A 27,377-nucleotide genomic window follows, 5' to 3' on the forward strand; every position below is an offset into this window, starting at 1 on the left:
TGCTGTGCTTAGTTGCTCAGTCATGTCTGACTCTTTGTGACCCCATGGACTGTAGCATGGGAATTCTCCAGGCAAGACTGGAGTGGGGTTGCCTTGCCCTCCTCCAGGGGATCTTTCCAGACCAGGGATCGAACCCAGGTCTTCTGCATTGCAGGCAGATTCTTTACTGTCTGAGCCACCAGGGATGCCTAATATATTTGATTTGGACATATTTATAATTTTTGCTATTATAAATTATGATGAACATCCTTGTGGGAATCTTATTATTACTTTAGGGCATATTTCTAGCAGTAGAAGCTAGTAGTCAAAAGGTGTGATGTTTTTTTTAATGGCTGATGGTATGTACATGGCCACCCACTCCAGCATTCTTGCCTGGAGATTCCCATGGATGAGGAGCCTGGCAGGCTACAGTACATGGGGTCACAAAGAGTCGGACACAACTACAGCAACTTGGCACGCGTGCAATGGTATGTATTATCAAATTTCAGTAGAACGTGGTGTTAATTTTCCCTTTCTCCACCAGTGAATGGGAGTGCCCATTTCCTGACCTGTTGACAATGTCTGGCACAATACTACCATTCAGAAAAATCTTTTCCACTTATTTGCGCATGTTTTAAGTGTGTAGATTCTGTTCCTGTCCTTTGTCTGTTGTTCTTTGGGGATGCTTGTCTTTTTCATATGTTTGAGCATCCCCACCTTTCCCCCTGCCCTTCCCACCCACCCTCTCAGTCATGTGATACCTGAGGGAGGTTGTATGGAAGCACAGAAGAAATAATTTGGGTCTAGGGTAGATGGGGGAAACTTTCTAAGAGAAGTGATTTTGTTTGTTTTTGACAGTCAGAGGAAGGCCAGAGGGTAAGAAACCAAACATCTGAGAGTGTTGTGTTTTCTGTCTATAAATGGGGATAATTACTAGACTTGCTTTGTTATTTAGATTAAACACATGTGTGTCCTTAGTTTTGACACATACTAAGTGCTCAGAAAATTTAGGTGCAGTTATTTAGCTATTTAATGCTAACAGGTTAGCGATTAACATAAGAATGAAAACCTGTTTGAGCCCATAAATTTTTTAAAAAAGCCTAATTGGTTTTGAGAATTGGGGCAGGATATAGACACTTTCCAGAGAAGGCAATGGCAGCCCACTCCAGTGTTCTTGCCTGGAGAATCACAGGGACGGGGGAGCCTGGTGGGCTGCCGTCTATGGGGTTGCATAGAGTCGGACACGACTGAGCGACTGAACTGAACTGACAGACACTTTCATCCAGTGTATGTTGCCATGAATACAGCTGTAACTTGGTTGGGTTAGGAATTTGGAAAATCCAAACACAGAAGTGGGAAGATTAGTTTCATCAGAATTGGGGTTAGGTGGGGTTTGGCATTTTGCCTATTAATTTAACTAAATTACTGTGTGGCAACAAAATTTCAAACCTTTTTTTTTTTTTTTGGCTTCATTTTCCTATTTATCTCAAGTTCCTCCATGTTTTGTTCTTCCCTCTGATTGTATATTCTGCATCTTCTCTGAAGAATAATACAGTTTGGGAGTGAGGGGGAACTTGAGACAGGCAGCAGAGCCCAAAAGCACCCTTCACCGTTAGTTTCATTTTCCCTTAGCATGTAAGAGTGGAGTTTGGGACACCTGAGGTTGTGATACCAGGAAATCCTCTTAGAAGTATTGACCCTTTAATTACTGAGGCTCTAAAAAAGCTTTCTCATATCCCCCCCAAACCTCTTCCCATGTTGAAGGCAACTTTATAAGTGCATTATTTTTTTATATTGTTTAAGTGTTCTCAATATTCTTTCCTCCACTCTAGCTGTTTCTATGATGATCTGAATCCTTTACCAAACCTTGAGTAGACTGATGAATATATGTATAACTCAGAAAAAATTCTACACGAGTCTGAAGAGAAAGTTTTATTATACCAGTGAGCACCCTCATTTGTCTCCTCCATTCCTATTTAGAAGTGTGCTGTTTTGTTTCAGAAGGGATGGTGTTAGCCCAGGACAAGTACTTGTCAAGCTTTATGTGCTTTATGAATTTCCTGGGTGGAGCCTTTGATTTTGCGTTTGTAACCAGCTCCAGTGATGGCCATCTTGCTGCTGCTGCTCTGGTGGACTGCGGTCCACAGATTGAGTGACCAGGCGGTTTATAGCCTTTTTTAGGGGAAGGAGAACAGGTAGGGTAGTAAGTTAATTTGTTGACTTAGCATTTCTGACAGACTGACTAGATCCATTGTGAATAGATCCATTGTACTGTTGTCACATCAGTTAGCATTTGTTCAATAAATGAATAAACACCTCCTGGAGAGCTTTGTACTGTGTTAAAAGAACAGCTTGCATCATAGTACTGTGCTTCAGCTGTCCGTAATTGTTGGGTTAAGTTTGTGTTTGCAAGTGCAGGCCAAGATCTTACTATACTTATAGCCTTGCGTTTGCTAATGATTTACTTTTGTAAGTAGATGGACTTCCAGTTCTGTGAAAAGGATGAGTTTAAGAAGTGAAGTCTTAACTCCTTAATTGGTTGTTTCGTTACCTTTAACATAGATTTTTAATAAGTATAAGTGAGCAGCCATTTAATTTTTATGTTTGTGATTCCTCTGTTTGCTTCATTAGCCTTGAGTTGACTTTTCAGTCTCTACCAGGATTTCTTCCTCCCCAGCCACCTAATCTTAGTTTTATTTTAGGTTGATTTTCATTTTATCTGTATAGTTCATGTATATAATTTAACAAATCAGTAGTTTCGTAATCCTTTTGAGGAAGTTTTCTGTCCCTCCTCACCTTGACTCTTTTAGCGGTTTCTTCTGGTATTTGTTTTCCTGTTTCTAAACAGTATGTTCGTATAGTTGTTCTTTTATCAGTTTTAGACATCCTGAGATGTAAATAGTAGTAAGAATTGAGCTCTGTTCTGCCCCTCTTACCACTCCTGCTGTTTTCTCAGGATTGTTGTACCATTATTATTGTTTACACCAGTATTCAGCATTGTAGCAGGCTGAATAATGGCCTCCCTCCCCCAAAGAAGATACCTACTTTGTAGCCCCTGGAATGAGTGGATATTACTTGGAAAAGGGATTTGAGATGTGGTTAAATTAAAAATTTTTTGATATGAGGTGATTATTTGGGTTTATCCTCCTAGGCCCTGAATATAATCACAAGGGTACTTGTAAGGAAAAGAGGAGGAGATTAGAATCTAAGGAGGAAGTAGTAGATGCAACCCCAGAAGCAAGAGGTTGGAGTGATGCCAGGAAAGGATTGCAAGCCAAAGAATGCAGGTGACCTCCAGCAGCTTCCAAAAGGCAAGAAATCACATTCTTAGAGTGTCTAGAAGGAGCTAGCTAGCCAATACCTTTATTCCAGTGAAACTGATTTTGGACTTCAGGCTTCCAGAACTGTAAGAAAACAAATTTGTGTTGTGTTCAGCCACCAGATTTAAGGTTAATTTGTTATAGTAGTCACGCGAAGTAGACGTTATTATGTCCATATAGATACTGTTCACCACTGTCAGATGATGAATTATATCTTTGCTGTATGACATTGTTTTCTCTAGAGTTTATAATTATCATGGTTTTCCATTTGTTTTTGTTGTTGTTGTTTGTTTCAATCTGCCATCCCTGTTTTCTTCCTGCACCTTTCAGTCGCTTTTCAGTATAATTTTCTACCTGGCTTAAAGAATCAGATAATCAGTTGTTTATCTCCCCTTGACCCCTGGAGTTCTCCATAGTGTTGTTTAAGTCTGGAGTGATTCATTTTCTGTGACTCTGTCCTCTGAAACTAGCTCTCCTGATAGTATTTTGAAGCACATCAGGATATTCTACCAGTTTCAGTTTTTCCTTGAACTCTGTCCCTCTGAGACAGAGGGTGTTTTCTAAGTTTATTGCATACCTTTGGGATTTTTCTTTGTTCTTACCATATTCACATCACCATTGTGAGAGTTCCTTTTGTCTTTCCTGTGTTGAATCTTCCAGTTTTGTGGTGGCATGTTTTGTTTCTTTCTTTTTTTTTCTTCATTGGTAGAAGTTTTTACCTGCTTGGAAAGGAAGTCTTTCTGTTTTCACACTTTTGGGATTGGCTAGTTATCGGGAATCACTTTCCCTCAGAATTTGGAATGCATTTCTTCTGTCTGTTAAAGAGTCCAGTGTGGCATTTAAGAAACCTTATGCTGTTCTGTTCACTATTTTTTTCCCCTCTCTGGACAGTGTGCCATGGTGTATCTTTTTCATTAGTTAGCCTAGTACTCATTGGTCCCTTTCAACTTGTAGATTGATTTTCTTCAGTTTTTTTTTTTTTTTCCTTCTCTGTCTTTTTCTCTTATTCTTTCTGAAACTCCTGACATGTGAATCTTGGACTTTCTGCATTGATCCTCTAGTTTTTGTGAGTCCGCCCGCCCCCTTCTATTTTCCATCAACTTTACATTTTGTTTCTTTTTGGGAAAGTTCCCCACTTTTGTTTCCAACTCTTTCACTGATATTTACAAATCTGATTATTTTAAAAAACTTTTTGTGGTGTATTCCTTTTTCAGCAACCTTTGTTTTGTAGATTAGAGTATCTTTGAGAGGATCAATTCTAATCTCGGCATTCTGTTTCCTTGAGTTCCTTTTTTTCTTGTGTTAGTAGACTGCAGTATCTGAGGATCCTTAGTTGTGAGATGCTCAAAGGGGATTGGAAGGGCTGTGTTCACTGGCAGAGCGAATCAGCTGGTGGGCTCACCGTAAGGTGATGAACTGGGGCGCCTCAGCGTCTCAGCAGAAGGAACTGCCGCGTTCAGAGGGAGTTGTGTGTTGAGGGGGGCATGTCATGTCTTAAGCCTGGCTGCTGACATTCTGAGATCCAGGAAGGTCAGCTCATGGTTGACTATGCATCCTTTCAACTAGGTCTCATTTTGAGTTTGTTACTTGGTCTTCAGCTGCAACCCATATCTTCTCTGGCTCAGTTTCTTCAGAAACTAGTTCTCTCCTTGAGAATTAGACTTCTCTGCATCTTAAGTCGGAGAAGGCAATGGCAAGCCACTCCAGTACTATTGCCTAGAAAATCCCATGGATGGAGGAGCCTGGTTGGCTGTAGTCCATGGGGTCGCTAAGGGTCGGACACGACTGAGCGACTTCACTTTCACTTTTCACTTTCACACGTTGGAGAAGGAAATGGCAACCCACTCCAGTGTTCTTGCCTGGAGAATCCCAGGGACGGGGGAGCCTGGTGGGCTTCCATCTATGGGGTCGCATAGAGTCGGACACGACTGAAGTGACTTAGCAGCAGCAGCATCTTAAGTAGGTGCTTCAACCAGCAGCCTTATTTTGAATCTCATGTCTCACTGTTGTCTTTTCCTGACCTCTGGCACCGTCTGCTTGGCAACCCCCTCCACATGCTCTTAGTTTTCAATTTTCTTTATTTGCTGAGTTACCTCTTTGCATTTTCTAGCACATTTGTTGTTGTCTTCTGCTGTTTGCCCACATGTTCTTTTGTTCTTAGTGTCTCAAGCTGTTTTTATTCATTTATTGTCATTTTAGTGGGCTCTTAAAGGGGAGAGATAAATGAAGTGTTTTGAATCTCTGTATGTAACAGGTAGATCAGTAAACATAGGTCTGTTTCCTCCGTGTGCCAGGACACTTGATAATCACTTTCTCTGTCTTGTAATAGAATTCACAGTAGTATTTCTCATTCTTTTAGTGTAAAGGTAGATTTAATTGTTTTCTCAGATTTAAATTCTAACGTTGTGTCCTTATATTCTCAATATACTAAGCCTACAGCAAAAAAAGGAGAGAAATTAAGATACACTATTTTCAAACCAAATTTTAGACATTAAGGAGCCAGCCAAAATGAGTAAAGTTTTAAAAAATTCACTATTATCATTTTTAAACTTTGAAATGTATTCTGGCATTAAACTCTACAAGGACCAGTTCTTTATTTACTGTGATACCTTCAGCACCTGCAGCAGTGTCTGCATATGTAATAGCTGCTCATGAGATAATTTGTTGACTGAAATCATATGTGAAATTTACTCACATTTTTAAAATATCAAGAGAAAGCTTTTGCTCTATCAGAGATGACTTTTACTTTTTTCCCCCAATTAATTAAAATCACTTCAGTTCCGTTCAGTTCAGTTCAGTCGCTCAGTCGTGTCCGACTCTCCGCGACCCCATGAATTAACAGCACGCCAGGCCTCCCTGTCCATCACCAACTCCCAGAGTACACTCAAACTCATGTCCACAGAGTCGGTGATGCCATCCAGCCATCTCATTCTCGGTCGTCCCCTTCTCCCGCCCCCAACCTTTCCCAGCATCAGAGTCTTTTCCAGTGAGTCAACTCGTCGCATGAGGTGGCCAAAGTATTGCAGTTTCAGCTTTAACATCAGTCCCTCCAGTGAACATCCAGGATTGATCTCCTTTAGAATGCACTGGTTGGATCTCCTTGCAGTATAAGGGACTCTCAAGAGTCTTCTCCAACACCACAGTTAATTGAAATATTTGTCCCAAAGTAAATAGAATAAAATTGTAGTCAGTTACTGACTGCAGGGCAGCTCAGTTCATAATTTTCTCCTGGGAACATCACTTACTCCTGAAACCAAGACAGAATTAAGGGAGTGATAGTTTTTCTGTTTTTCATCCGGAGCATTCATCCCCTGAAACTAGTACTGTACATTTGTTCACTTATGCCAGGGTGCCTCTGCCTGCCTCTGAGATCTTGTGTCATCTCACCCTTGTGATCCACGAACGTACACAGTCTTGTCCTTGTTGAAGGCTTTGAGCTTGCTGTTTTAATCTGGAATAACTTAAATTTTTGCATGGCTTTAATACCTCTGGAGACCTGGGTTCGATCCCTGGGTTGGGAAGATCCCTTGGAGAAGGAAATGGCAACCCACTTCAGTATCCTTGCGTGGAAAATCTCATGGACACAGGAGCCTGATGGGCTGCAGTCCATGGGGTCACAAAGAGTTGGGCACGTCTGAGCGACTAACACTTACTTAGTACCTATGTAAATTGAGTCCCCTCCCAACTCCAAAGTATACTCAGTGTTATCTGCTTTCCCCCCTCCTTTTCCCCATGTTATTATTTGAAATAATCTTACTATTTGTTTGTTTATTGTAGGCTTCCTCTCAAGTTTATAAAGTTTTCATGCATGAGGCAGTGAACTCTTGTTTCTTTATTTCTACCATTTTATTCTTAACGTCTTGAGGAGTCTCAGGCACGTAACATTATTGGCACTCAGTGGGCATTTGGTAATTGTTGAATGGGTAGATAAATTGTGCAGTCTTTTCATATGTCATCCCATTTATTCAAATATATGTGAAACTTCAGTTTTTATTTTACCCAAGGTATATATTTGTGCTTTTATTTAATAACAGAAGATACAGCCAGCTAAAGAAGTTAATAGCATTCATGTCATTCTAATCAGCCTTGTGAACCAGTAAAATGTTCAGCTGGTAAAGAATCTGTCTGCACCAGGAATCGAATCCACATCTGCACTGGCAGCCGGATTCTTTAAAAAAAAAAAAAAAAGAATCCACCTGCAATGCAGGAGACCCTGGATTGGTTCCTGATTGGGAAGATCCTCTGGAGAAGGGATAGGCTACCCATTCCAGTATTGTTGGCTCAGCCGGTGAAGAATCCACCTGCAATGCAGGAGACCTGGGTTCGATCTCTGGGTTGGGAAGATCCCCTGAAGAAGGGAACAGCTGCCCACTCCATATTATGGCCTGGAGAATTCATGGACTGTATAGTTCATGGGGTCACAAAGAGTTGAATATGACTGAGTGATTTTACTTTCACAAAACGAGACCCAGAAAAATACCCCAAGTCATACAAGCTGTTACAGACCGTGCTGCTGTAAAAAACCCAAATACACAGTGGTTCCCCAAATTGGAAGCTTATTTCTCTCATAAGCCACCAGTGGTAGAGAGGAGTCGTAAATGGGTAAGCTGCTTTTTTCCCGAGGATTATCCAGCACCCCGTGTTTCTTCTGTCTTTGTCTTTACCCTTCACAGTGTGTTGCTCTTGTCTGCATGGCCAGGTCTGGGTCACATCTGTGCTTATTCCTTGCTAGGGAGCCAGAGAGAGGAAGACACAGGGAACTTTTTTAAGGATGTGACGTGGGAATTTTACATTTACATCCCTTTGTTCAGAGCTTTGGTCACATGGCCTTAGGAGAGCCCAAGAAATGTAATCTCTACTTTCCTGTTAAAACTGTGTGCACGGTTTTGCTAGGGGTATGGAAGGGGCTGTGGGGAGTACCAGGGTGTTCTGTTACTAAGAAAAAAGTGGAAATGGCCACTTGCAGGGTCATTGAGTTCCTTACAGCTTGTCATTCTTAGCAGTGTTACTCAGGCCTGTTGTCTCCTTAGTTCAGTGCTCTTTCCTTCCTACCTACCTCATCTGTACCTTTAACATTAGATATTTTCTTCAAGGCATAAAAAAGTTCAAAAATGTTACTGTAATTTTCATTGTCAGATAAAATGTTGATTGCAGAATGCAATAGGTTCTAGAGTAGTAATAGTTAAAAATCTTTTAAAAATTAAACTTCTAAAAGTTAAAATTAAATCTCTTTAAAATTAGAACTTTTGCTTGTGTCTTGTTTGAAGTGGGGTTGAGTAGGCCTACATCTCACTTTTAAGAGGTGTGACTTCGTCTTTCCCAGTCACGAGTGCCCTGTATAGCTTGGCTAGAATTGGGGAGATTATCTTCCTGGTTTAGTAAGGGTTTGAGGGAAATATGCCAACTTAGATCTTGGTTTTCATGCTGGTTAGTTAGGAAAAAGCCAGTCTGCTCCACCTACCCCCCCACCCCCCGCCCCCAGCCATTATAGGTGGCTTCATAGTTTTAGGACTCAGATGTGAAATGAGGTCAGATAGATAATATTAGATCTATACAATGAAATACGAAGTGCTGTCTCCTGGGGGCAGGAACCAGAGGGGTGTTTGGTTCCCTGAAAAGCTTTGCAGCCCATTAGAAAGAGACCCAGGGAGGAGAGCACTTCCTTTTTTTGCTATGATGTATGAGAATGTATCTGGAGTTGCTGTATTCACTCAATCCCTTCCTTTTTATCTTCTGTTTTGAAATATTTTAAGCCCACAAAGAAGTTGAAAAATAAATTTGACAACCATTCTTTATTTGCATTCACTAATTTCATTTTGCCACATTTGGTTTATCCGTACCTGCACTCTGGCTCCTGAATTTTTTTGAAAGTAAATTATAAACAGCATGATGCTTTATCCCTAAGTAACTCAGCTTTTATCTCTTAAGAACAGGAATATTCTCTTACAACCACAATACCATTATGTTACCCAAAAAATTTAGCAGAAATTTATTCAGAAATGCTCTCTATTACACAGTCCATTTTAAAACTTTCCCAACTGACTTAAAAATCATCCTTAAAATTTTTTTCTTTGTTTTCAATTCAGAATCCAGTCAAAGCGTTGGGTTAATTTTGAAGAGTCAAGGCCTATTATAAAATACCTCTGGATTTCACCAGTTGTTTCCCATAATGAAATCCATGCTAAACATTTCTGGCCAGATCACTTGGTCATGTAGTTTATGCTAAATCTTGCCAAAAAAGGGACCTGTTTCCCTCTTTTGTATCAATAAGTGAATCATTAATGGCCCTTGCCTGAGACATTTATTACATTGGTGGATGCAGAACAGTAAGTGAAGTGCTAAAATGTTTGAAAATCCTGTTTGACTCAAAACATACCACCTAGAAATCTGATCAGATCAGATACAGGGTTTAACCTTGGGGCACAGTACCTTTGTGTCTGTGCAGGATGCTGCTTGTGTAGGTTAGGTCCTGTGCAGCAGCATGTGGTGGCCTTGTATCTACTTAAGGCGTTTGTGTTAAGCCCTTCTTAATTATGTTTTCCTGGAGAAGGAAATGGTAACCCATTCCAGTATTCTTGCCTGGAGAATCCCATGGACGGAGAAGCCTGGTAGGCTACAGTCCACGGGGTCGCGAAGAGTCGGACACGACTGAGCAACTGAACGGAACGGACGGAATTATGTTTTCCACATATTCATCATCCAGTACCAAAGTATCAGATCCGAAAATTTGTTGACATCTGATTGAGGGTGGTTTTTTTTTCAATATTTTTCACTTGGACCATTTTTATAGCCTTTATTGAGTTTGTTACAGTATTGTTTCTGTGTTTTATGTTTTTTTGGTTTTTTGGCCATGAAGCATGTGGGATCTTAACTCCCTGAGCAGGGATTGAACCTGCACTATCTGCATTGGAAGGCAAGGTCTTAAACCCCTGGATTTCCCAGGGGTGTCCCTTGAGGTTTTTTGGTTCTCTTCCTGTTCTATTAGTTTTGTAAGCAAATAGAGCAAGTAAACTGTCTTCATGGGAATGAGGATGGGGTAAGAGGAATAATATGGTATAGGAAAATCTTTTTTTTATTGTTAAACCAAAAATGGATATTTTGGTTTGTGAGTTAGAATACTGTTGGTGTTTTGACTGAACCTGGGCAAACTTCAGGAGATGGTGAGGGATGGGGAGGCCTGGCGTTGTGCAGTCCATACGAGGTTGTATGGGGTCACACAGAGTCAGACACGACTGAGCGACTAGACAGCAACAACATCTGTCTTGTAAGTGTTGTGTGTCCATCCCATAGTGCTCAGTGCCTCCTGCTGGACACAGAGTGGCAGGGGTGTCTTTACAGCCCTCTTCTAATTAGTTCATTCCACTGAGTAGCTGTGTGATTTGATTCCTTAGAGATATTGTTAAAGTGTTTCTTTGCTTACTAAGTTTTCTAATTCGTGACCAACTCTTTGCAACCCCTCTTGGAATTTTCCAGGCCAGAATACTGGAGTGGATAGCCTTTCCCTTCTCCAGGGGATCTTCCCAATCCAGGTGTTGAACCTAGGTCTCCCACATTGCAGGTGGGTTCTTTACCATCAGAGTCACCAGGGAAGCCCACGAATACTGGAGTAGGTAGCCTATGCCTTCATCAGTGGATCTTCCCAACCTAGGAATCGAACCGGGGTCTCCTGCATTGCAGGTGGACTCTTTATTAGCTGGGCTACTGGGGAAGTGAAGTTTTCTAATTAGTCACATCTTAAGCTGAACTAAGTTTGATGACACTGCATTTTTTTTAGAAATCAGCAAAATTTAGTTACTTGAATTACCATAGAATAAATCTGAGAAATGGTATAGATTGAAATCTTCGTTTTATCTAACAACGGAATTGAATTATATGACTCGAAAAATCAACAAGCATTTCTTGTTGTATTTATCAAAACAGAGTCTTTGAAAGAGTATGTAAAGTGCTTTAGTTAAACAAATAGCTGTGTTGACACCCAGTGTAGGAGGAGGATCTAAGCTCATGTGTTAAAACAGACAGACAGACACACTGAAATGACCAACAAGCGTAATGGGGGGAGTGCAGTCTCCTTGGAAACCCTGGAAGTGCCATAACAAAACTAAAAGAATTTTATCAGGAAGCAGTGCAAATGAGAAACAGAGTGAGGAAAGTCCTTACTGGCTGACCTGGGTTCATTTAGGTGGTAGAGGAGCCCTCCAAGGGTGTGCGTTAAAGGAACCTACTTCAAGCAGCTAAAGCTAGATTGAAAGTTGTTCATGGGGCAGTTGGTTGGTGAGATGCTTTATACTTGAAGCTGGGTTAAAAGCTGAATGATAAATTTGAAAAGTGATCAAATGCTGAGCCCAGAAATAAAATGGAGTAAACCTTGTTTAACTGGTGTCCTTACCATGGTCCTATCTGGAAGCCAACTGCTGCTGCTGCTAAGTCACTTCAGTCGTGTCCGACTCTGTGTGACCCCATAGACGGCAGCCCACCAGGCTCCCCTGTCCCTGGGATTCTCCAGGCAAGAACACTGGAGTGGGTTGCCATTTCCTTCTCCAATGTGTGAAAGTGAAAAGTGAAAGTGAAGTCACTCAGTCATGTCTGACTCATAGCGATCCCATGGATTGCAACCTACCAGGCTCCTCCATCCATGGGATTTTCTAGGCAAGAGTACTGGAGTGGCTTGCCATTGCCTACTTGGGATATATTAGCTGATCAGACATACCCCCTGCATTCTGTTTTGTTTATTTAATAAATAGTGCTCACTAAAAAAAACACAACAGAAAAACAGTGATACAGACTGTTTCTTACCAAGGAGAATGTGGCAAGTGGAGAGGGGTTGGCTCCCTGTGGTTGTAGGAGAGAGACTGTGAAGCACAGTGTTGAAGCTCCCTGCTCTGATGCCACCTTCTTGGCTTTGTAATCCTGCTTCCTGACTGCACATGACTGGGTCAACAAGCTGACTCAGGATAAAGTGTGGCAGATAGCTTCTAAGGTGGCCCCAGTGACCCTGCCTCCTGGTACTCATGTCCTGTGTGTTATTCGCTCCCCTGAGAATGGCTGGACATAGTGACTTGCTTCCACAAGTGCGGCAAAAGTGATGGGATGTCACCTTCAAGGTTAGGTTACGAAAAGGCTTTGGGTTCTACGTTGGACTGCTTCTCATTTGCTCTGAGGGAAACCATCTCCCATTTTGTGAGCTTCCCTGTGGAGCTTGTGCAGCAAGGAGCTGGTGTTTCTGGCCAGCAGCCAGTGAAGACCTGATGCCTTGCCAGCAGCCGTGTGCATGAGCTTGGTTTACAAGCCAATCCTCCTTCCACCAGCCTGCATCAAGCTTTGAGATGACAGAGACCCTGGCTGACACATTGCCGCCTTTTGAGAGATCCTGAGCCAAATGTGCACCCCTCAGCACACCCAGGTTCTTGATGCCAGTTTGTTGTTTTAAACTGCCAGATTTGAGGGTAATTTGTTAGACAGTAGTTGAGAGCTATCAATAATATAGGAGGTAACCATGTAAACATCTTCCCATCCTTAAAGATTTTGGCTTGGTTTTCTGAATGGTTTTTGATTGAACCCAGTACAGTTCCCAGTGTTGCATAAATGTAGACCTTTCTCTTTAAAGTTAAATACATGAAAAGATAGACATAGATTCAGTGTAAGAGAAGGTGACAGATTTATTGCAAGAAATAAGAGAAAATGTTGAAATTTAAAGAAAAACTAGTTAGTATTCTCAAGGAGACTCATGAACATTTGAAGAAGTATCAGAGAGCAGAAAAAGTTCTTTGGTGAAGTATGTGATTCTTAACCTATTGACTCTTCGGAGGCGGGTAGGTGCAGGGCTCTAGAAATATTCTTGCAACTCAGGGGAAATAAATAAAGATGAATAATGTGGACACAAATATAAGAAACACAAATAATGGATTTCCGATTAGAATGAGAGTTCAGAGTGAAAAGTCAGGACAGAGCAAAAGGGTTCAGGGAACATACTTTACATTTATTGAGCACTTAGTGTATATCCTGTATTGGGCAAGTTCAAACTCATTTAAAATTGTCTACACAGCTTTCATGTGGTAGGACCTGTTAATATTACTCTTTTACAGATAACTGAAGTGCATACCAAGCAAAATAAGTGGGATCCTGTAAATAGCCTAGTGGATTTCTAAATTTTAGGATGTGGAAATAATACAAGTATTGAGATAGGAAGGAAGGTAGACCAGGTAGAGTTTGTCTTCTGTATGCTAGAACTGTTCAGTTAGTGGTAGCTACTAGCCTCACGTAGCTGTTAAATTTAATTCATTCCCTCAGTTTCACTCCTGTCAGTTCAAGTACTCAGTAAATAGCTACGTGTGGCTAGTGGCCACCATGTTGAACAGTACAGAATAGAACATTTCTGTGATCAGAAAGCCTTGTTGAACTATGCAGGAGTGCCTTGTTGAACTATGCAGGAGTACCTTGTTGAACATGGCCTCAGCATTTTCCCAGGAAATTTCCCATGGTTACTTAACAAAGAGATGTATTCATAAGGGGCAGTGACAAAGGAGAGCAGTGTAGCCTTAGGTTAATTTAGCTTGTGTTTCATAGTCCAAAACAGAATTATGAAAAGCTAGACTGTAGCATTTTCCTGACTAAAAACTTGGGCCCTTTTCGGGTTCCTTCCTTTAATCCAAATCTGCCTACTCAGTGGCTTTATTGAAAGGTACAAGATCAGAAAGAAGAGAGTGCTGAAGCTCAAGGGAGCAGCTAGGCCTCTGACATGAAAATGCTCTTTTCCTCACTTTTGCCGTGTTGGTGAAAAACAGTGGAGTGGCATCTAGAGAACTTAAGAGGAAAGCTGTGTAACCCGAGAATCTTTGGTTGGTGAGACTGTCCTTCACATAGGGCAACAAAATAGCATTTTTCAGGCTTGTAGTGACTCAAAAGTGTATCACTCAAGTGCTTTTCTTGGGGAAAAAAACACCGCTCTCTCAGTGCACCCAGCCCCCTGAGAAGTCAGCTGCTCAGGAGCATGGTGAGTCAGCTTCAGTGTTTGCTTAACCTTCTGGTTCCCAGAATAACCCACGACATAGATTCAGTAAAAGTAAGGGGAGATCTTCATCCATGTCAGCCATAAAGAGGATGCCCGCTGTAAACCACATTTCAGACTGTCAGAGCACTGATTTCAACCTTGCCAGCTTAGCGCCAGAGCTGCTTCTCCTGACAACTGTAGAATAAAGCCACAGAAAATAACTTTTATTTTAAGGATGCCAATCCACTGAAATCAAGATTGGAATCAAGCTAGAATCAAGATTGCCGGGAGAAATATCAATAACCTCAGATATGCAAATGACACTTATGGCACAAAGTGAAGAACTAAAGGGCCTCTTGATGAACGTGAAAGAGGAGAGTGAAAAAGTTGGCTTAAAGCTCAACATTCAGAATACTAAGATCATGGCATCCGGTCCCATCACTTCATGGGAAATATATGGGGAAACAGTGGCTGACTTTATTTTTATGGGCTCCAAAATCACTGCAGATGGTGGTTGCAGCCATGAAATCAAAAGATGCTTACTCCTTGGAAGGAAAATTGTGACCAACCTAGACAGCATATTGAAAAGCAGAGACATTACTTTGTCAGCAAAGGTGTGTCTAGTCAAGGCTATGGTTTTTCCAGTAGTCATGTATAGATGTGAGAGTTGGACTATAAAGAAAGCTGATCACCGAAGAATTGATGCTTTTGAACTGTGGTGTTGGAGAAGACTCTTGAGAGTCCCTTGGACTGCAAGGAGATCCATCCAATCCAGACCATCCTAAAGGAAAACAGTCCTGAATATTCATTGAAAGGACTGATGTTGAAGGTGAAACTCCAGTACTTTGGCCACTTGATGCGAAGAGCTGACACATTTGAAAAGACCCTGATGCTGGGAAAGATTGAGGGCAGGAGGAGAAGGGGACGACAGAGGATGAGATGGTAGGATGGCATCACTGACTCAGTGGACATGGGTTTGGGTGGACTCTGGGAGTTGGTGATGGACAGGGAGGCCTGGCATGTTGCGTTTCATGGGGTTGCAAAGAGTTGGACACGACTGAGCAACTGAACTGAACTGAATCCACTGAAACCACTTTTGTTGAAATCACCCCAAAAATCTGCATGTCACCAAATCCAAGTTTTAATTTCTCAGCCTGCTGATTTCTGTGCACTTTGGGACACAGTTCATCACTGTCTCCTTTATTTATTTATTTTTCCGTTTATTTATTTATGACCGCAGCATGCGGGATCTTAGTTCCCCAACCAGGGATCAAACCTGTGCCCTCTGCAGTGTCAGCGTGGAGTCCTAACCACTGGACCGCTAGGGAAGTCCCTATTACTGCCTCCCTTTAGAAAGATTGTCTTACCTGGCTTCTAGAAAGTCTTTACCTCACCAGTAACACCTGGGTATTCTTTTCTATCTGCTTTCTCCTTTTCAGCTAATTGTGGGAGAGCCTGAAGGCTTGGTCCTTAGGCCAAACCTCTTTTTTCTTATCTGTGCTTGTTCACTAGGAAATCACATTTAGTCCTTAAATGCCTCTATTTTTTTTTTTTAGATGTGTTATACTTTTTTTATTCTTTTTTTTATTTCTAAAAAAGAATTTTATTAAAAAAGCACAAATGCAAAGAAATGAACAGAGGAAAATGTATGCGTCGAACCTGGACTGGTCACTTATGATAATATACATGCTACAAGCCTCTATTAATTGATGATACGCTAATTTATATCTCCTCTTCCTTCCCTAAACTGTCAAATCTGTCTAGCTTCCTAGATGAGATTTCCACTTATATGTCTGGTCAAAATCAACACCACAGATGGAAAATGGAATTCTGGGCTCCTTTCTTAATCCAGACCTGCTCTTTTCCTGGTATTTGTCTCCTCAGTAAATGGCACTGACTGTTCTATTGAATGTGGTACTAAAACCTTGGAATCATCCTTTGACACCTCTTTTGAGACCTCAGCAAGTTTTACAGTGCTGTCTTCAGAATGTATTCTGAATTCATCCATTTCTCTGGCTGCCACCTGAGTTCAGACCATCGTTATCTCTTGCTTAGGCTACTGCAGTAACTTAAGAACCAGATAAGGGTTTTAACACAAATTTGAAACTCTTCAGTGGCTTCTTATCACTGTTGTGACAGTCTTAGTCCTCCCTTGGCTTATAGGCTGAATGGGGTTTGGCATCTGTTAAATGTGCCCTCTCTTCTACCACCTTGTTCTGCATTAGTCTTATCAACTCATTTCTACTTGGGTCCTCTGCTTGTGATGCTTTCTTCATAAGTTAGGATGACTGATTCCCTGTTCATTTTGGTTTCTACCTAAGTCATCTCACTGGAGAAGGCAATGACACCCCACTCCAGTACTCTTGCCTGGAAAATCCCATGGATGGAGGAGCCTCGTAGGCTGCGGTCCATGGGGTCGCTAAGAATCGGACACGACTGAGCGACTTCACTTTCACTTTGCACTTTCCTGCATTGAAGAAGGAAATGGCAACCCACTCCAGTGTTCTTGCCTGGAGAATCCCAGTGATGGGGGAGCCTGGTGGGCTAACGTCTATGGGGTCGCACAGAGTCGGACACAACTAAAGTGACTTAGCAGCAGCAGCAGCAGGAAATCATCTCAGAGGGGCTTTCTCTTACTACCCTACTGTGTTTGTATAGTACTTAGCACTGCCAAATACATTTTATATTTATCTTTTATTTGTATAATATGCCCCCATCTCTAGAATCTATGGTCCATGAGACTGGGGATCTTTTGGACTGTCTTATGAACTCCTGTATCCCTAGCACTTAGAAATGCTGGTGTAACCTGGAGTATTCAACATGTATTAGATGAAGGAATGACTCTTAAGAATTTGTTGAAGAAATGAGCAGAACAACAAAAATGTATAAGACTTATAAAAAAATAAGATCAGTTGTCAGAAGAATAAACTTTTTGTTCAGCTAAGTGGAGAAAAACTTTAATGCTTAATTCTCTTTCAGTGAGATCCATGAAATAAATTGCATCTTTGAAAATGGAATTGTGAAATTAATTTCAAATAAACAGTATAGTAGAAACAATGATTACAGTGTAAATACAATTGAAAAGAAGGTCAGGGAATTATCACCTTGTGCAGACTAATCTAGAACTGAGAAGAAAAAGATTTAAGAAGGAAAGATGAGCAAAAAGAATGTTCTGAGCTAATTTTTTTTTTTTTTAAGTAATATATGATGTATCCCTTTTGGTTCAAGAGTTTTCCTGAAATCATTCTTGACATAATCTTTAACTTAGCTAATGAAACTTAGCTTTTTTCTTTGACCTAACGTTTGACCTGTGAATTGTGTTGTTGTTGTTTAGTTGCTGAGTCGTGTCCCAACTCTTTGCGACCTCATGGACTGTAAACTGCCAGACTGCTCTCTGTTCAAGGGATTTCCCAGGCAAAAATTGGGGTGGGTTGCCATTTCCTCTTTTTCAGGGGACCTGCCACATAGATGCTGTTAAATAATCCCTAATGTAAGGTAATTATCTGTCCAGTGATGATAGTCAGTATTAATATACTCAGCCAGTTTGAGAAGCTGGACGTTGTGTTTGCTTTCATGTTCCCTTCTCCACACGTTAGCAGTGATCGCACCTTGCTTCATATACTTCGTAAATAGATTTTAAAGTCTGTAGACTTCTGTCCCCTCTTTTGCCTCCATGCTTTAGTTTCTTCATCTCTTAAATGGATGTATTAATATAACCAGCTTCAGAGGTTTGTTGTAAAGTTAACATAAAGTGAATTTCAAACATTGGCTACTTTTGATAATATGATTACTGTGCTAATACTGATTCACTTGGGTCATAGTCATTACATACCAGGATTTCTGGAATGACTCTAGGTTTGTCTCCCTCCAGACTGCCCCCTGCTTACTCTTCTCCTAATTCCCAGGCTACTTCAGCCGAGAGTACCTAAGGTGCATATCTACCCAGTGGGCTTCCTTTTGTCATTGGAATAAAGTCTGTAATATTTTTTTCTATCGTAAAATTCTCTTAACTTCTTTCTCTGAACTATTCTGCTTCTTTATACCCACTCTGTAGGTGAGCTGAAGGAATCCTGTCAGAAAACACATTTGCTTTGGTTATGAGTCTGCTAAGACCTGTCCAGTGAAGTGCTTTCTGGTTCTTATAAATGGCCATAATAACCCTAGTTTGTAAAGATTTTAGAGAGGTATTAGCAACCAGATAACCATTCTGGTTGTAAAAGTATCTTAATACATGTGAAGATGCAGGAGCTTTGTGCAGTACTGCTTGTTTGTATGATCTCTGCGAGAAACTATTTACAGTCTATTTTGATAAGGCAGCTTAATGAGACGATTTGTTTAGTGGACTTAATTATGACTTCCTTAAAAGTTGGTGAACATCTAATGAATATGGTAACTAGGTTTAGAATGGTCATTTTAGAGTTCTTCCTTCAAACATTGTATGTAACATTCATGCACCAGGGCTTGTTTGTTAAGATCACCCCTGTAGACTAAATGTATTAGCAACTGTTTATCTTTCTGTTCTTTGTTGCAGGAGGGTATGGTTCCATTCCATTTTATCCAAACATGATATCAGATTATCCAGGAACAAGTTAAAAAGAAGGGAGACTGGTTCCAGAACACGTCTCTGGAAATTACCCTATGGACCCTGACTCTCATGGCAACATTACAATGTAGGTTCTGTATGAGCATCGATAGCCAGTGGTCTTTGTGGAGCTTCTCTCATAACATGTTCTGGTTCACTGAGTCAGAGGCTGAGGAAAGGCTTATTATGTAGGCCACTAGCACTTTACGTTGTTCTTGGGAATCATGGTGTAATTGAGGGGGTATTTGGGCCGAGAGATAGGAGTACAAGATCCTGTTCTTGGTCAGTTGTGCTTTAGCCTGAGGCCTCGTAAGTGTCTGCAGAGAAGCAGCAAGCCAGGCAGTTGCAGGACTTTGTTCCTAGCTTGGGTTTTAGCCTCAGGCTCCTGGGAGCTACGCTGGACCATTTGGAGAACTTTTTTACTTAGGCTAGGATTCAGCAGAATAGTCTAGAAATGAATAAGGCTAAATGCTTGTTTCTGCTTCGTGCAACAAAGCCCAGATCCCAGCCCACGTCTTTTTTTTTTAACTCATTCAAGGCTCGTTTCTTTATATTTACTGCTTGTTTAGCCCTAAAAACAACTCTGAGGTAGGTCTTTTTAAGATGAGGAAGCTAAGTCTTTAAGGTGCTGAGTTACTTCCTCAGGGTCATATGGACAGAAGTGGTGATTTGACAGTGGGGAAATGACCAGTCTGGCTTCTGGTCATTTGCTGCCCAAGTTCCCTGCAGATGGGGTGCAGGTGTGTGCAGATAGCAATCCCTCAGTCCTTGGAGGTGGGCTCGTGAGTGCAGACGGGAGCAGCCTCCCCTCCCCTCTGTGCTGATGTTCTCTGGCTGGAGGTAGGAGGCGGCGCACTGGCTGCAACAGTGAAAGTCATGTGTCAGCAGGAGTGCTTACAGCCTTTCAAATGACAGTGATCTGCCCTAGTCAGTGCCAAGCAGGAAAGAGGAGTCAGGAAGGGAGAGAGGAGGAAATGGTTGGGGTCTGCTCACCTCAGGAGCGGGTAAGCAGGTCATGTCATACTCAGCCCTGAGGAGCAAGCAGTTCCTAAGGGGATGGCACACACTTAGCTTTCCCTTCGGAGTGCTGAAATAAAATGTTCTTAAGTTTTGAACACATCAAATTTGTGAGAGGAGTGTCCTGACCTTGAGGGGAAAATGTAATAAGAACTTTGAGCTCCCTCTAGAGGTCAAAGAGATAAATGAACATCATAGTGGTGTGAAGGGAAATAACTATACTTAAAGCTTGCCAACCCTTTATCAAGAAACTAGCACTTTATGGCTGCATTATCTATCCAACAAAGTACTTTCTTATAACTGGGGAGGAATTAGTTACCTTTGGGAAGAAATCTGGGTAAATTATATTCTAGTTAGCTATGTGGGGCCAATCCTGAAATCCGGTGTTTGCTACATAAGTTGTATTAAATGAATAGAGGAGAAAAGATTGTAAAAATTGGTCATGTTTCCAAACAAGATAACATGCGTCTTAATGAGAGCTCTGATTGTTGAAACAAACTGGATCAAAATGAGAATTCATTTCTGTGCTGTTAGCATGCCAGAATGTTTTGACAGCAGGCCCCTGACTATAACAGTTGTTTGCTGCTGTTTTACCCCCATCTCCCCAACATCTGAAAAGAAAAAAAGCAGTGAGTACCTGAAGATTAGAATTAAGAAATCCAAGTTGTTGGCTAAGACTAGCTTCTAGAACCTCAGCTGACCAAATGAGAGGCTGTTCTAGGATATAAATCTTTGTTGTTGTTTAGTTGCTAAGTCGTGTCTGATTCTTTTGCGACCCCATGGACTATAGCCCGCCAGGCTCCTCTGTCCATGGGATTTCCCAGGCAAGAATACTGGAATGGGTTGCCGTGTCCTCCTCTGGGGATCTTCCCGACACAGGGATTGAATCCATGTCTCCTGGATTGGCAGTTGGATTCTTCACTGCTGTGCCACCGGGCCATATAGAAATCTTAGTTATGGTCAGTTATTCCAAGGATGAGAGTTAGTTATGGTGCTAATCTTTCTTTTAGTTATTCCTTTTGTTTTCAGTATGTTTATACTTCAGAATTGAGAGTTCAGTTCTTAAAATTCAGTATGTAACTATAGAATGAAAGAGTTAGAAGTCATTTTTAATTTGTACTCATATTAAGACTATCTGAAAGTTTAAAAAGAATATTCCAAAGTTTCTAAAAAAGCAGAAGGACAGGAAAATGTCAAAGGGACCCAGGAACCAACCTGAAAGAGTTCTCAGTGGCCAAATCTGGAACACTTTGAACAGCACAATAAATTATATACAATTAGATTATAACCCAAAGTATGACATTAATACTTGTAAATTCCTACTGATAAATGATTGGTTGGATAAATGAGGGGAAAGAGACAAATTTCCCGGACAAAAGAATTCTAGATAATTCAGCTGCTCGCCCTCAAATAGATGGAGCTTAGTTAATGCACATACACTCAGCTCCTTTAGTGATTTCCTGCTGGAGTACCTTAAGAGGGTGAAGTGACTGGTGGAGAAACTTTGCAAACCATACCTTGGCCAGATGATCTAGATTATCATCAGTAAGTCATACTGGTAGGATGTCCCCTTGCTATGATGTGATAAAAATGGTATCTCATCTCTGTGATCTTTCTGCCCGTAAGCCCCATAATTGCAGCCTAGCCTTGAGGAAAACACATTGCAATCCCAGTTGAGATACTTGCTGCAGAGCACCTGACTAGTACTCTTCAGAACTGTCAAGGTCATCAAAAACAAAAAAAGTCTGATAAATTGTCACAGACCATAAGAAGATAATTGCAGTATCCTGGAGCTGAAAAAGAACACTAGGGAAGATCTAATGAAATCTGAACAAAAGTGTGGACTTCAGTTAATAATCATATTCAAGTGTCAGTTCCTTCGTTTGTGACAAATGTAGCATAGTAATGTGAGATATAAACAGTGGGAGAAACCACCTGAGAGTAGATGGGAACTCTCTGTACTGTCTTTGCAAGTCTTCTGTAGATCCAAAATTATGCTAAAATAAACTTACAGAAGCCAAAAAGATCCAGCTCAATTAACTCTTGTGTTATTCAGCTTTTGTTCTGTGACATTGGAAAAATGGGGAACTTGGACGCTTTGTGTATATGTATTAAGCAGTCTCTGACTTTGTGTAAAAGTGAGGAAGATGCTATTTCCTGAAGTTGTGTGATGGCAGATGACATGAGAATCTCTGGTGCTTCCCTGTGGCAGCAGTGGCTCACGTTGAGCAGAGCAGCTTCATTGTCTGGGTTCCATTCCTATTTCACCATCAAGTAGCTTGGAACTAACTGGAAGTAAATCACTATTGTTAATTAGTTCCACATTAAAGAAGAAATAAGTCTGGGGTCCATTTTTGTCAGTGTGTGATCTTCAGTAGAGATACATGGTCCTGGGTAGAGCTATGCAGCTTTTGCAGAAGGGTTGTCCTTTCAGTCTTTAATTTCAGATATTAGATGTTTATGCATCCTAATAAAAACTTGTTATTTTCCTCCAGCCATTATTCTGTTTCCTTCCTCCCTTAAATATGTTGAGTTTAAGTGCCTGAGTTACACGTGTACATGCTCTAAGACATTCTCTGAAGAGATCATCTATCCATATTTCTTTGCAGATAAGAAATTTGAAGTTCATAAAGATTAATTGACTTACAGTCAAATTATTAACTTAATAGCAGAGCTGAGACTGTTTCCCCAGGGGTCTTTCTTCATGGTTAATGAAGAGCCAGAGCTTGTAGTGAATATGGAGGAGGGTTAGAGCAAAATGTGAAAGGATATTGGCAGAATAAGAACATTTGATGTTTCTCATATATTCTTTAACTTTTAAAAATAATTTATAAAGGCATTAGTGACTATACATTAAAAAATTGGGGGGGATTATTTCAGTAGGATGACTTCTGGAACTTATCAAGTTCCAAAGGAATGAATGTTTTGTGGCTTCTGATATAAATTATGAAATAGTTTTCTACAGTAATAATTTATACTTTTGTCTACAATGTAGGTTACCTGCCTAAAATATAAAGGGACTGAGCACATAGAGCAAATACCAGCCTTATGAACAATTTATATTTTCCCTCTAGGAGACAGAAAATGGTGTCTTATTTAAAAATGTATTTAGTTTGACTGGCTGTTTCCTTATGTTTTGCTAGTATTCCTCTTCTGTGAATTGTTTTGCTGCATTGTAAGAACTGTTTCTAAAAATACAAGTGTTCTTCCTAGTCCATTTGGCTTCTGTTTATTTATGTAAAAGTCACATTTTTCTTTTATTAAACTTGTAGATTGTAATCTTCAGTGTAGCTCTACCTCACCAGAATTCTAATGTGAATTAATGCTTTTAAAAAAACTTTCCCCTGATGGGGGCACATAGGGAAGGGCTGAAGGAACTAGGAGAGGAAGGAAGGTATTTCAGCAAGGTAGACAGCGTATCCAGGGTAAATAAGAAGTAGTGAGGCTGGACATAAGTATGTATGTGGGAGGTGTAAACATGAGCTTCACTGGAGAATATGGTGAGTGCTGTGGTCCTCGGAAGTAGGTTGGTATGCTTAAGGGAAGGGTTCATATTATGGAGGAAATGGAATGCTACTCAGTTACTTCACAGATCTTGTTGTAATCCTTAGAGGACCTTGAAGATTTTGGAGCAGGAAAGCATTTTGTAACCTGTAAGTAAAACAGAAGGAAACACATTTTGGCAAGTCTGAGATTCCAGGATTTTGTTGTTTTCTTACGGTATAATTTACATCCTGTGAAATTTATCCTTTTATGTACAGTTCTTCAACTTCAGTCAGTTCAGTTCAGTTCAGTCGCTCAGTTGTGTCCAACTCACTGCAACCCCATGAATCACAGCACTCCAGGCCTCCCTGTCTGTCACCAACTCCCGGAGTTCACTCAAACTCATGTCCATAGAGTTGGTGATGCCATCCAGCCATCTCATTCTCTGTCGTCCCCTTCTCCTCCCGCCCCCAACCTTTCCCAGCATCAGAGTCTTTTCCAGTGAGTCAACTCGTCGCATGAAGTGGCCAGAGTATTGCAGTTTCTTCAACTTAGTCAACATAAAAAGCAGTTCTGTCACTCCAGAGTTCCATGCCCCCTTGAAGTCGGCCTCTGCTGCTGCTGCTGCTGCTGCTAAGTCACTTCAGTCGTGTCCGACTCTGTGTGACCCCATAGACGGAAGCCCACCAGGCTCCCGCATCCCTGGGATTTTCCAGGCAAGAACACTGGAGTGGATTGCCATTTCCTTCTCCAGAAGTCGGCCTCTACCCTCCCTCTATCCCTCTAGTTGTACCTTTTCCAGAGTGTCAGATAAATGGAATCATGTGGTGTGCAACCTTTTGAATCTGGCTTCTTTTCGTTAGCATGGTGCGTTTTGAATTTTATTCATGTTACTGCTTGTATCTATAATTTGTTCCGTTTTGTTGTGGAGTGGTACTTCATTGTACGGATATATGCCACATATTGTTTATTCATTCACCAGTTGAGAATCATTTGGGTTGTGTCCAGTTTTTGGTGATTACAAATAAAGTTGCTGTAAGCATTTGCATTCAGAATTTTGTATGAATAGTAGTTTTCATTTGACTTGGGTAAATATCTAGTGATTGCTGGGTTGCATTGTGTTTGGCAGTACTGGAAAACTTTTCTTCCCACAAAGAGGGTGGCATTTCTACCAGCTATATGGGAGGGTTGCAGTTAGTACCAGCGCCAGCCGTTGTCAGTTTTTAAATAAAAGTTTAGTCATTTGAATGCTGTGTAGTGCTAACCTCACTACTTTTTTTTACTTTGTAGAGATTAGTCCGTTGGTTTCTATGTTACTGTTATGTGAATGAGAAAATGTATCTGAACCTGGTCTCCCTAGCTAAGCTCTGGTCACCAATTCCATAATGCTCTGATGGATTTGTTTTCTTTACACCAATAGGATAAAGCATGATTTGTAACTTTTTAAATATATATATATATATAATAGATAACGTTCTTTCTCAGTACAATAGATTTTGATTTTTTTGTATTGAGCACGGGAAGTACATGTGGAGAAACTTTGGAAGGGTATACTGGACTGAAATTCTCTCAGAAGTGGGGTTAAGAGTGAATGATTATCTTTTATTCTTTCTTTTTTTTTTCAAAGTAGTTATTTGTGTAATCAAAAAAAAGTGAAGTTAATTTTGATTGTAATTCCATTAGTGAAATTAATCTTAGAGAAATCATAGCATATATGAATACATCTGATACGTATTTTGCAGTTTGCATGAGTTTGCTAAAAGATTGTCCATTTATTACCTATGGGTGTTACTCCTTGTGGTGGTATTTCAGGTTTTTTATTTCAGGTTTTTTATTTCAGTTTTTATGTTAGTTTTATAGTGATCCTTGTATTTCTTTTTTTTTAAAAAAGAACAATACTATCTTAAATATTTATATACTTAAGTTCCTGGAAATCTTTAAAAATATTTTTATTGCAGTACTGATTTTTGTCCCTGCCCTTAGAGTTTTAAGGTTTTAAGTAGTTGATTAGAACCAGTAGTTACTTACCATTAGCTAATTTTATTGTGCTTAGACAAAGTGGTCTTTAGAATTCCTTAAGGGACTCTATCAGTAAATGTGAGTTTTTTAAATCACAAAGCTCTTTTGAAGAAATAACATATTTTGTTTTGGTATAAAGTTCTGTGTGTGTATCAGTTACATTTTTCATGTGTCTGTCTCTTCTTTTCCCTGCTTCCCTGCCTCCTATTTTTCTCTACCCCACCTATTTTTAATCTGTCAGGCATGGAAAAGGATTTGTCCAGCTTCTGGACAATTATTGTCAACTCTTCTACTCCTGGTAACCCTGAAATATATAAAGTAACAATCTTTGGGCATAAAGATTTATGACCATTACATCTTCACCATACCTTTTATCAAATAAATATAAACATAATATAAACTCTTGTCCTATTGAATTCTTTTTTTATCTAATTTTACCAATGAGTGAAGGCATTATTAGCATTTACTAGGCATAGGCTTGAGTGTACTAGCTATTCTGCAGTTTTCAGGACAATCTTGAACTAGAAAAACTTGTCCCATAACCTGCACGATTTAGAATATTTTGCCATGCTTATGGTGTTGAAAAAAACTATTTTCTAAGCCTAAAAACCCAACTCTATTTTTGTTTTTTGCATATGTTTATATACTAAACTTTACTTTGTAAATTAGGGAAATATTATGCTTTGAAATGTCGGAATTCTTCGTGATTTTGCAGTCATATCCTAAAAATAAGACTAATGAAATTTATTGAGTTGCCACTACTGTGTACCTTTGTAAGTCTGCGTTTCAGTTCAGTTCAGTCGCTCAGTCGTGTCCGACTCTCCGCGACCCCATGAATCACAGCACGCCAGGCCTCCCTGTCCATCACCAACTCCCGGAGTTCACTCAAACTCATGTCCACAGAGTCGGTGATGCCATCCAGCCATCTCATTCTCCGTCGTCCCCTTCTCCTCCCGCTCCCAGCATCAGAGTCTTTTCCAGTGAGTCAACTCGTCGCATGAGGTGGCCAAAGTATTGCAGTTTCAGCTTTAGCATCAGTCCCTCCAATGAACATCCAAGATTGATCTCCTTTAGAATGGACTGGTTGGATCTCCTTGCAGTATAAGGGACTCTCAAGAATCTTCTCCAACACCACAGTTCAAAAACATCAATTCTTCGGCGATCAGCTTTCTTCACAGTCCAACTCTCACATCCATACATGACCATGGGAAAAACCATTGCCTTGACTAGACGGACCTTGGTTGGCAAAGTAATGTCTCTGCTTTTTAGTATACTATCAAGGTTGGTCATAACTTTCCTTCCAAGGAGCAAGCGTCTTTTAATTTCATGGCTGCAATCAGCATCCACAGTGATTTTGGAGCCCAAAAAATAAAGTCTGACACTGTTTCCATTGTTTTTCCATCTATTTCCCATGAAGTGATGGGACCAGATGCCATGATCTTTGTTTTCTGAATGTTGAGCTTCAAGCCAGCCTTTTCACTCTCCTCTTTCATCAAGAGGCTTTTGAGTTCCTCTTCACTTTCTGCCATAAGGGTAGTGTCATCTGCATATCTGAGGTTATTGATATTTCTCCCAGCAATCTTGATTCCAGCTTGTGCTTCTTCCAGCCCAGCGTTCCTCATGATGTACTCTGCATATAAGTTAAATAAGCAAGGTGACAATATACAACCTTGACGTACACCTTTTCCTGTTTGGAACCAGTCTGTTGTTCCATGTACAGTTCTGACTGTTGCTTCCTGACCTGCATACAGGTTTCTCAAGAGGCAGGTCAGGTGGTCTGGGATTCCCATCTCTTTCAGAATGTTCCACAGTTTATTGTGATCGACACAGTCAAAGGCTTTGGCATAGTCAATGAAGCAGAAATAGATGTTTTTCTGAAACTCTCTTGCTTTCTCCATGATCCAGCGGATGTTGGCAATTTGATCTCTGGTGCCTCTGCCTTTTCCAAAACCTGCTTGAACATCTGGGAGTTCATGGTTCACATACTGCT

At 40.6% G+C, this 27,377-nt stretch overlaps 1 protein-coding gene across 6 annotated transcripts in view; it reads left to right on the forward strand.

Moving 5' to 3' along the window:
• The window catches only part of PPP2R2A (protein phosphatase 2 regulatory subunit Balpha), an 86,005-nt gene that overhangs the window by 18,051 nt on the left and 40,577 nt on the right, over positions 1 to 27,377 (forward strand). Inside the window, exon 2 of one of the 6 annotated variants that reach the window (XM_088838048.1) lies at positions 18,818 to 18,956. The exons of 2 other annotated variants lie outside the window; for them this stretch is intronic. In XM_088838048.1, the coding sequence (XP_088694174.1) occupies positions 18,941 to 18,956 (16 nt within the window). In that variant the 5' untranslated portion in view covers positions 18,818 to 18,940. Of the gene's footprint in view, positions 1 to 99; positions 468 to 2,259; positions 3,291 to 18,817; positions 18,957 to 27,377 lie in introns of those variants that run through there. 3 more of the 6 variants (XM_088838047.1, XM_055427249.2, XM_088838049.1) reach the window with 3 other exon arrangements.

This window comes from Moschus berezovskii, chromosome 7, assembly GCF_049115385.1.
Source record: "Moschus berezovskii isolate FMDL1 chromosome 7, NW_MosBer_1.0, whole genome shotgun sequence".
Taxonomy (NCBI): domain Eukaryota; kingdom Metazoa; phylum Chordata; class Mammalia; order Artiodactyla; family Moschidae; genus Moschus; species Moschus berezovskii.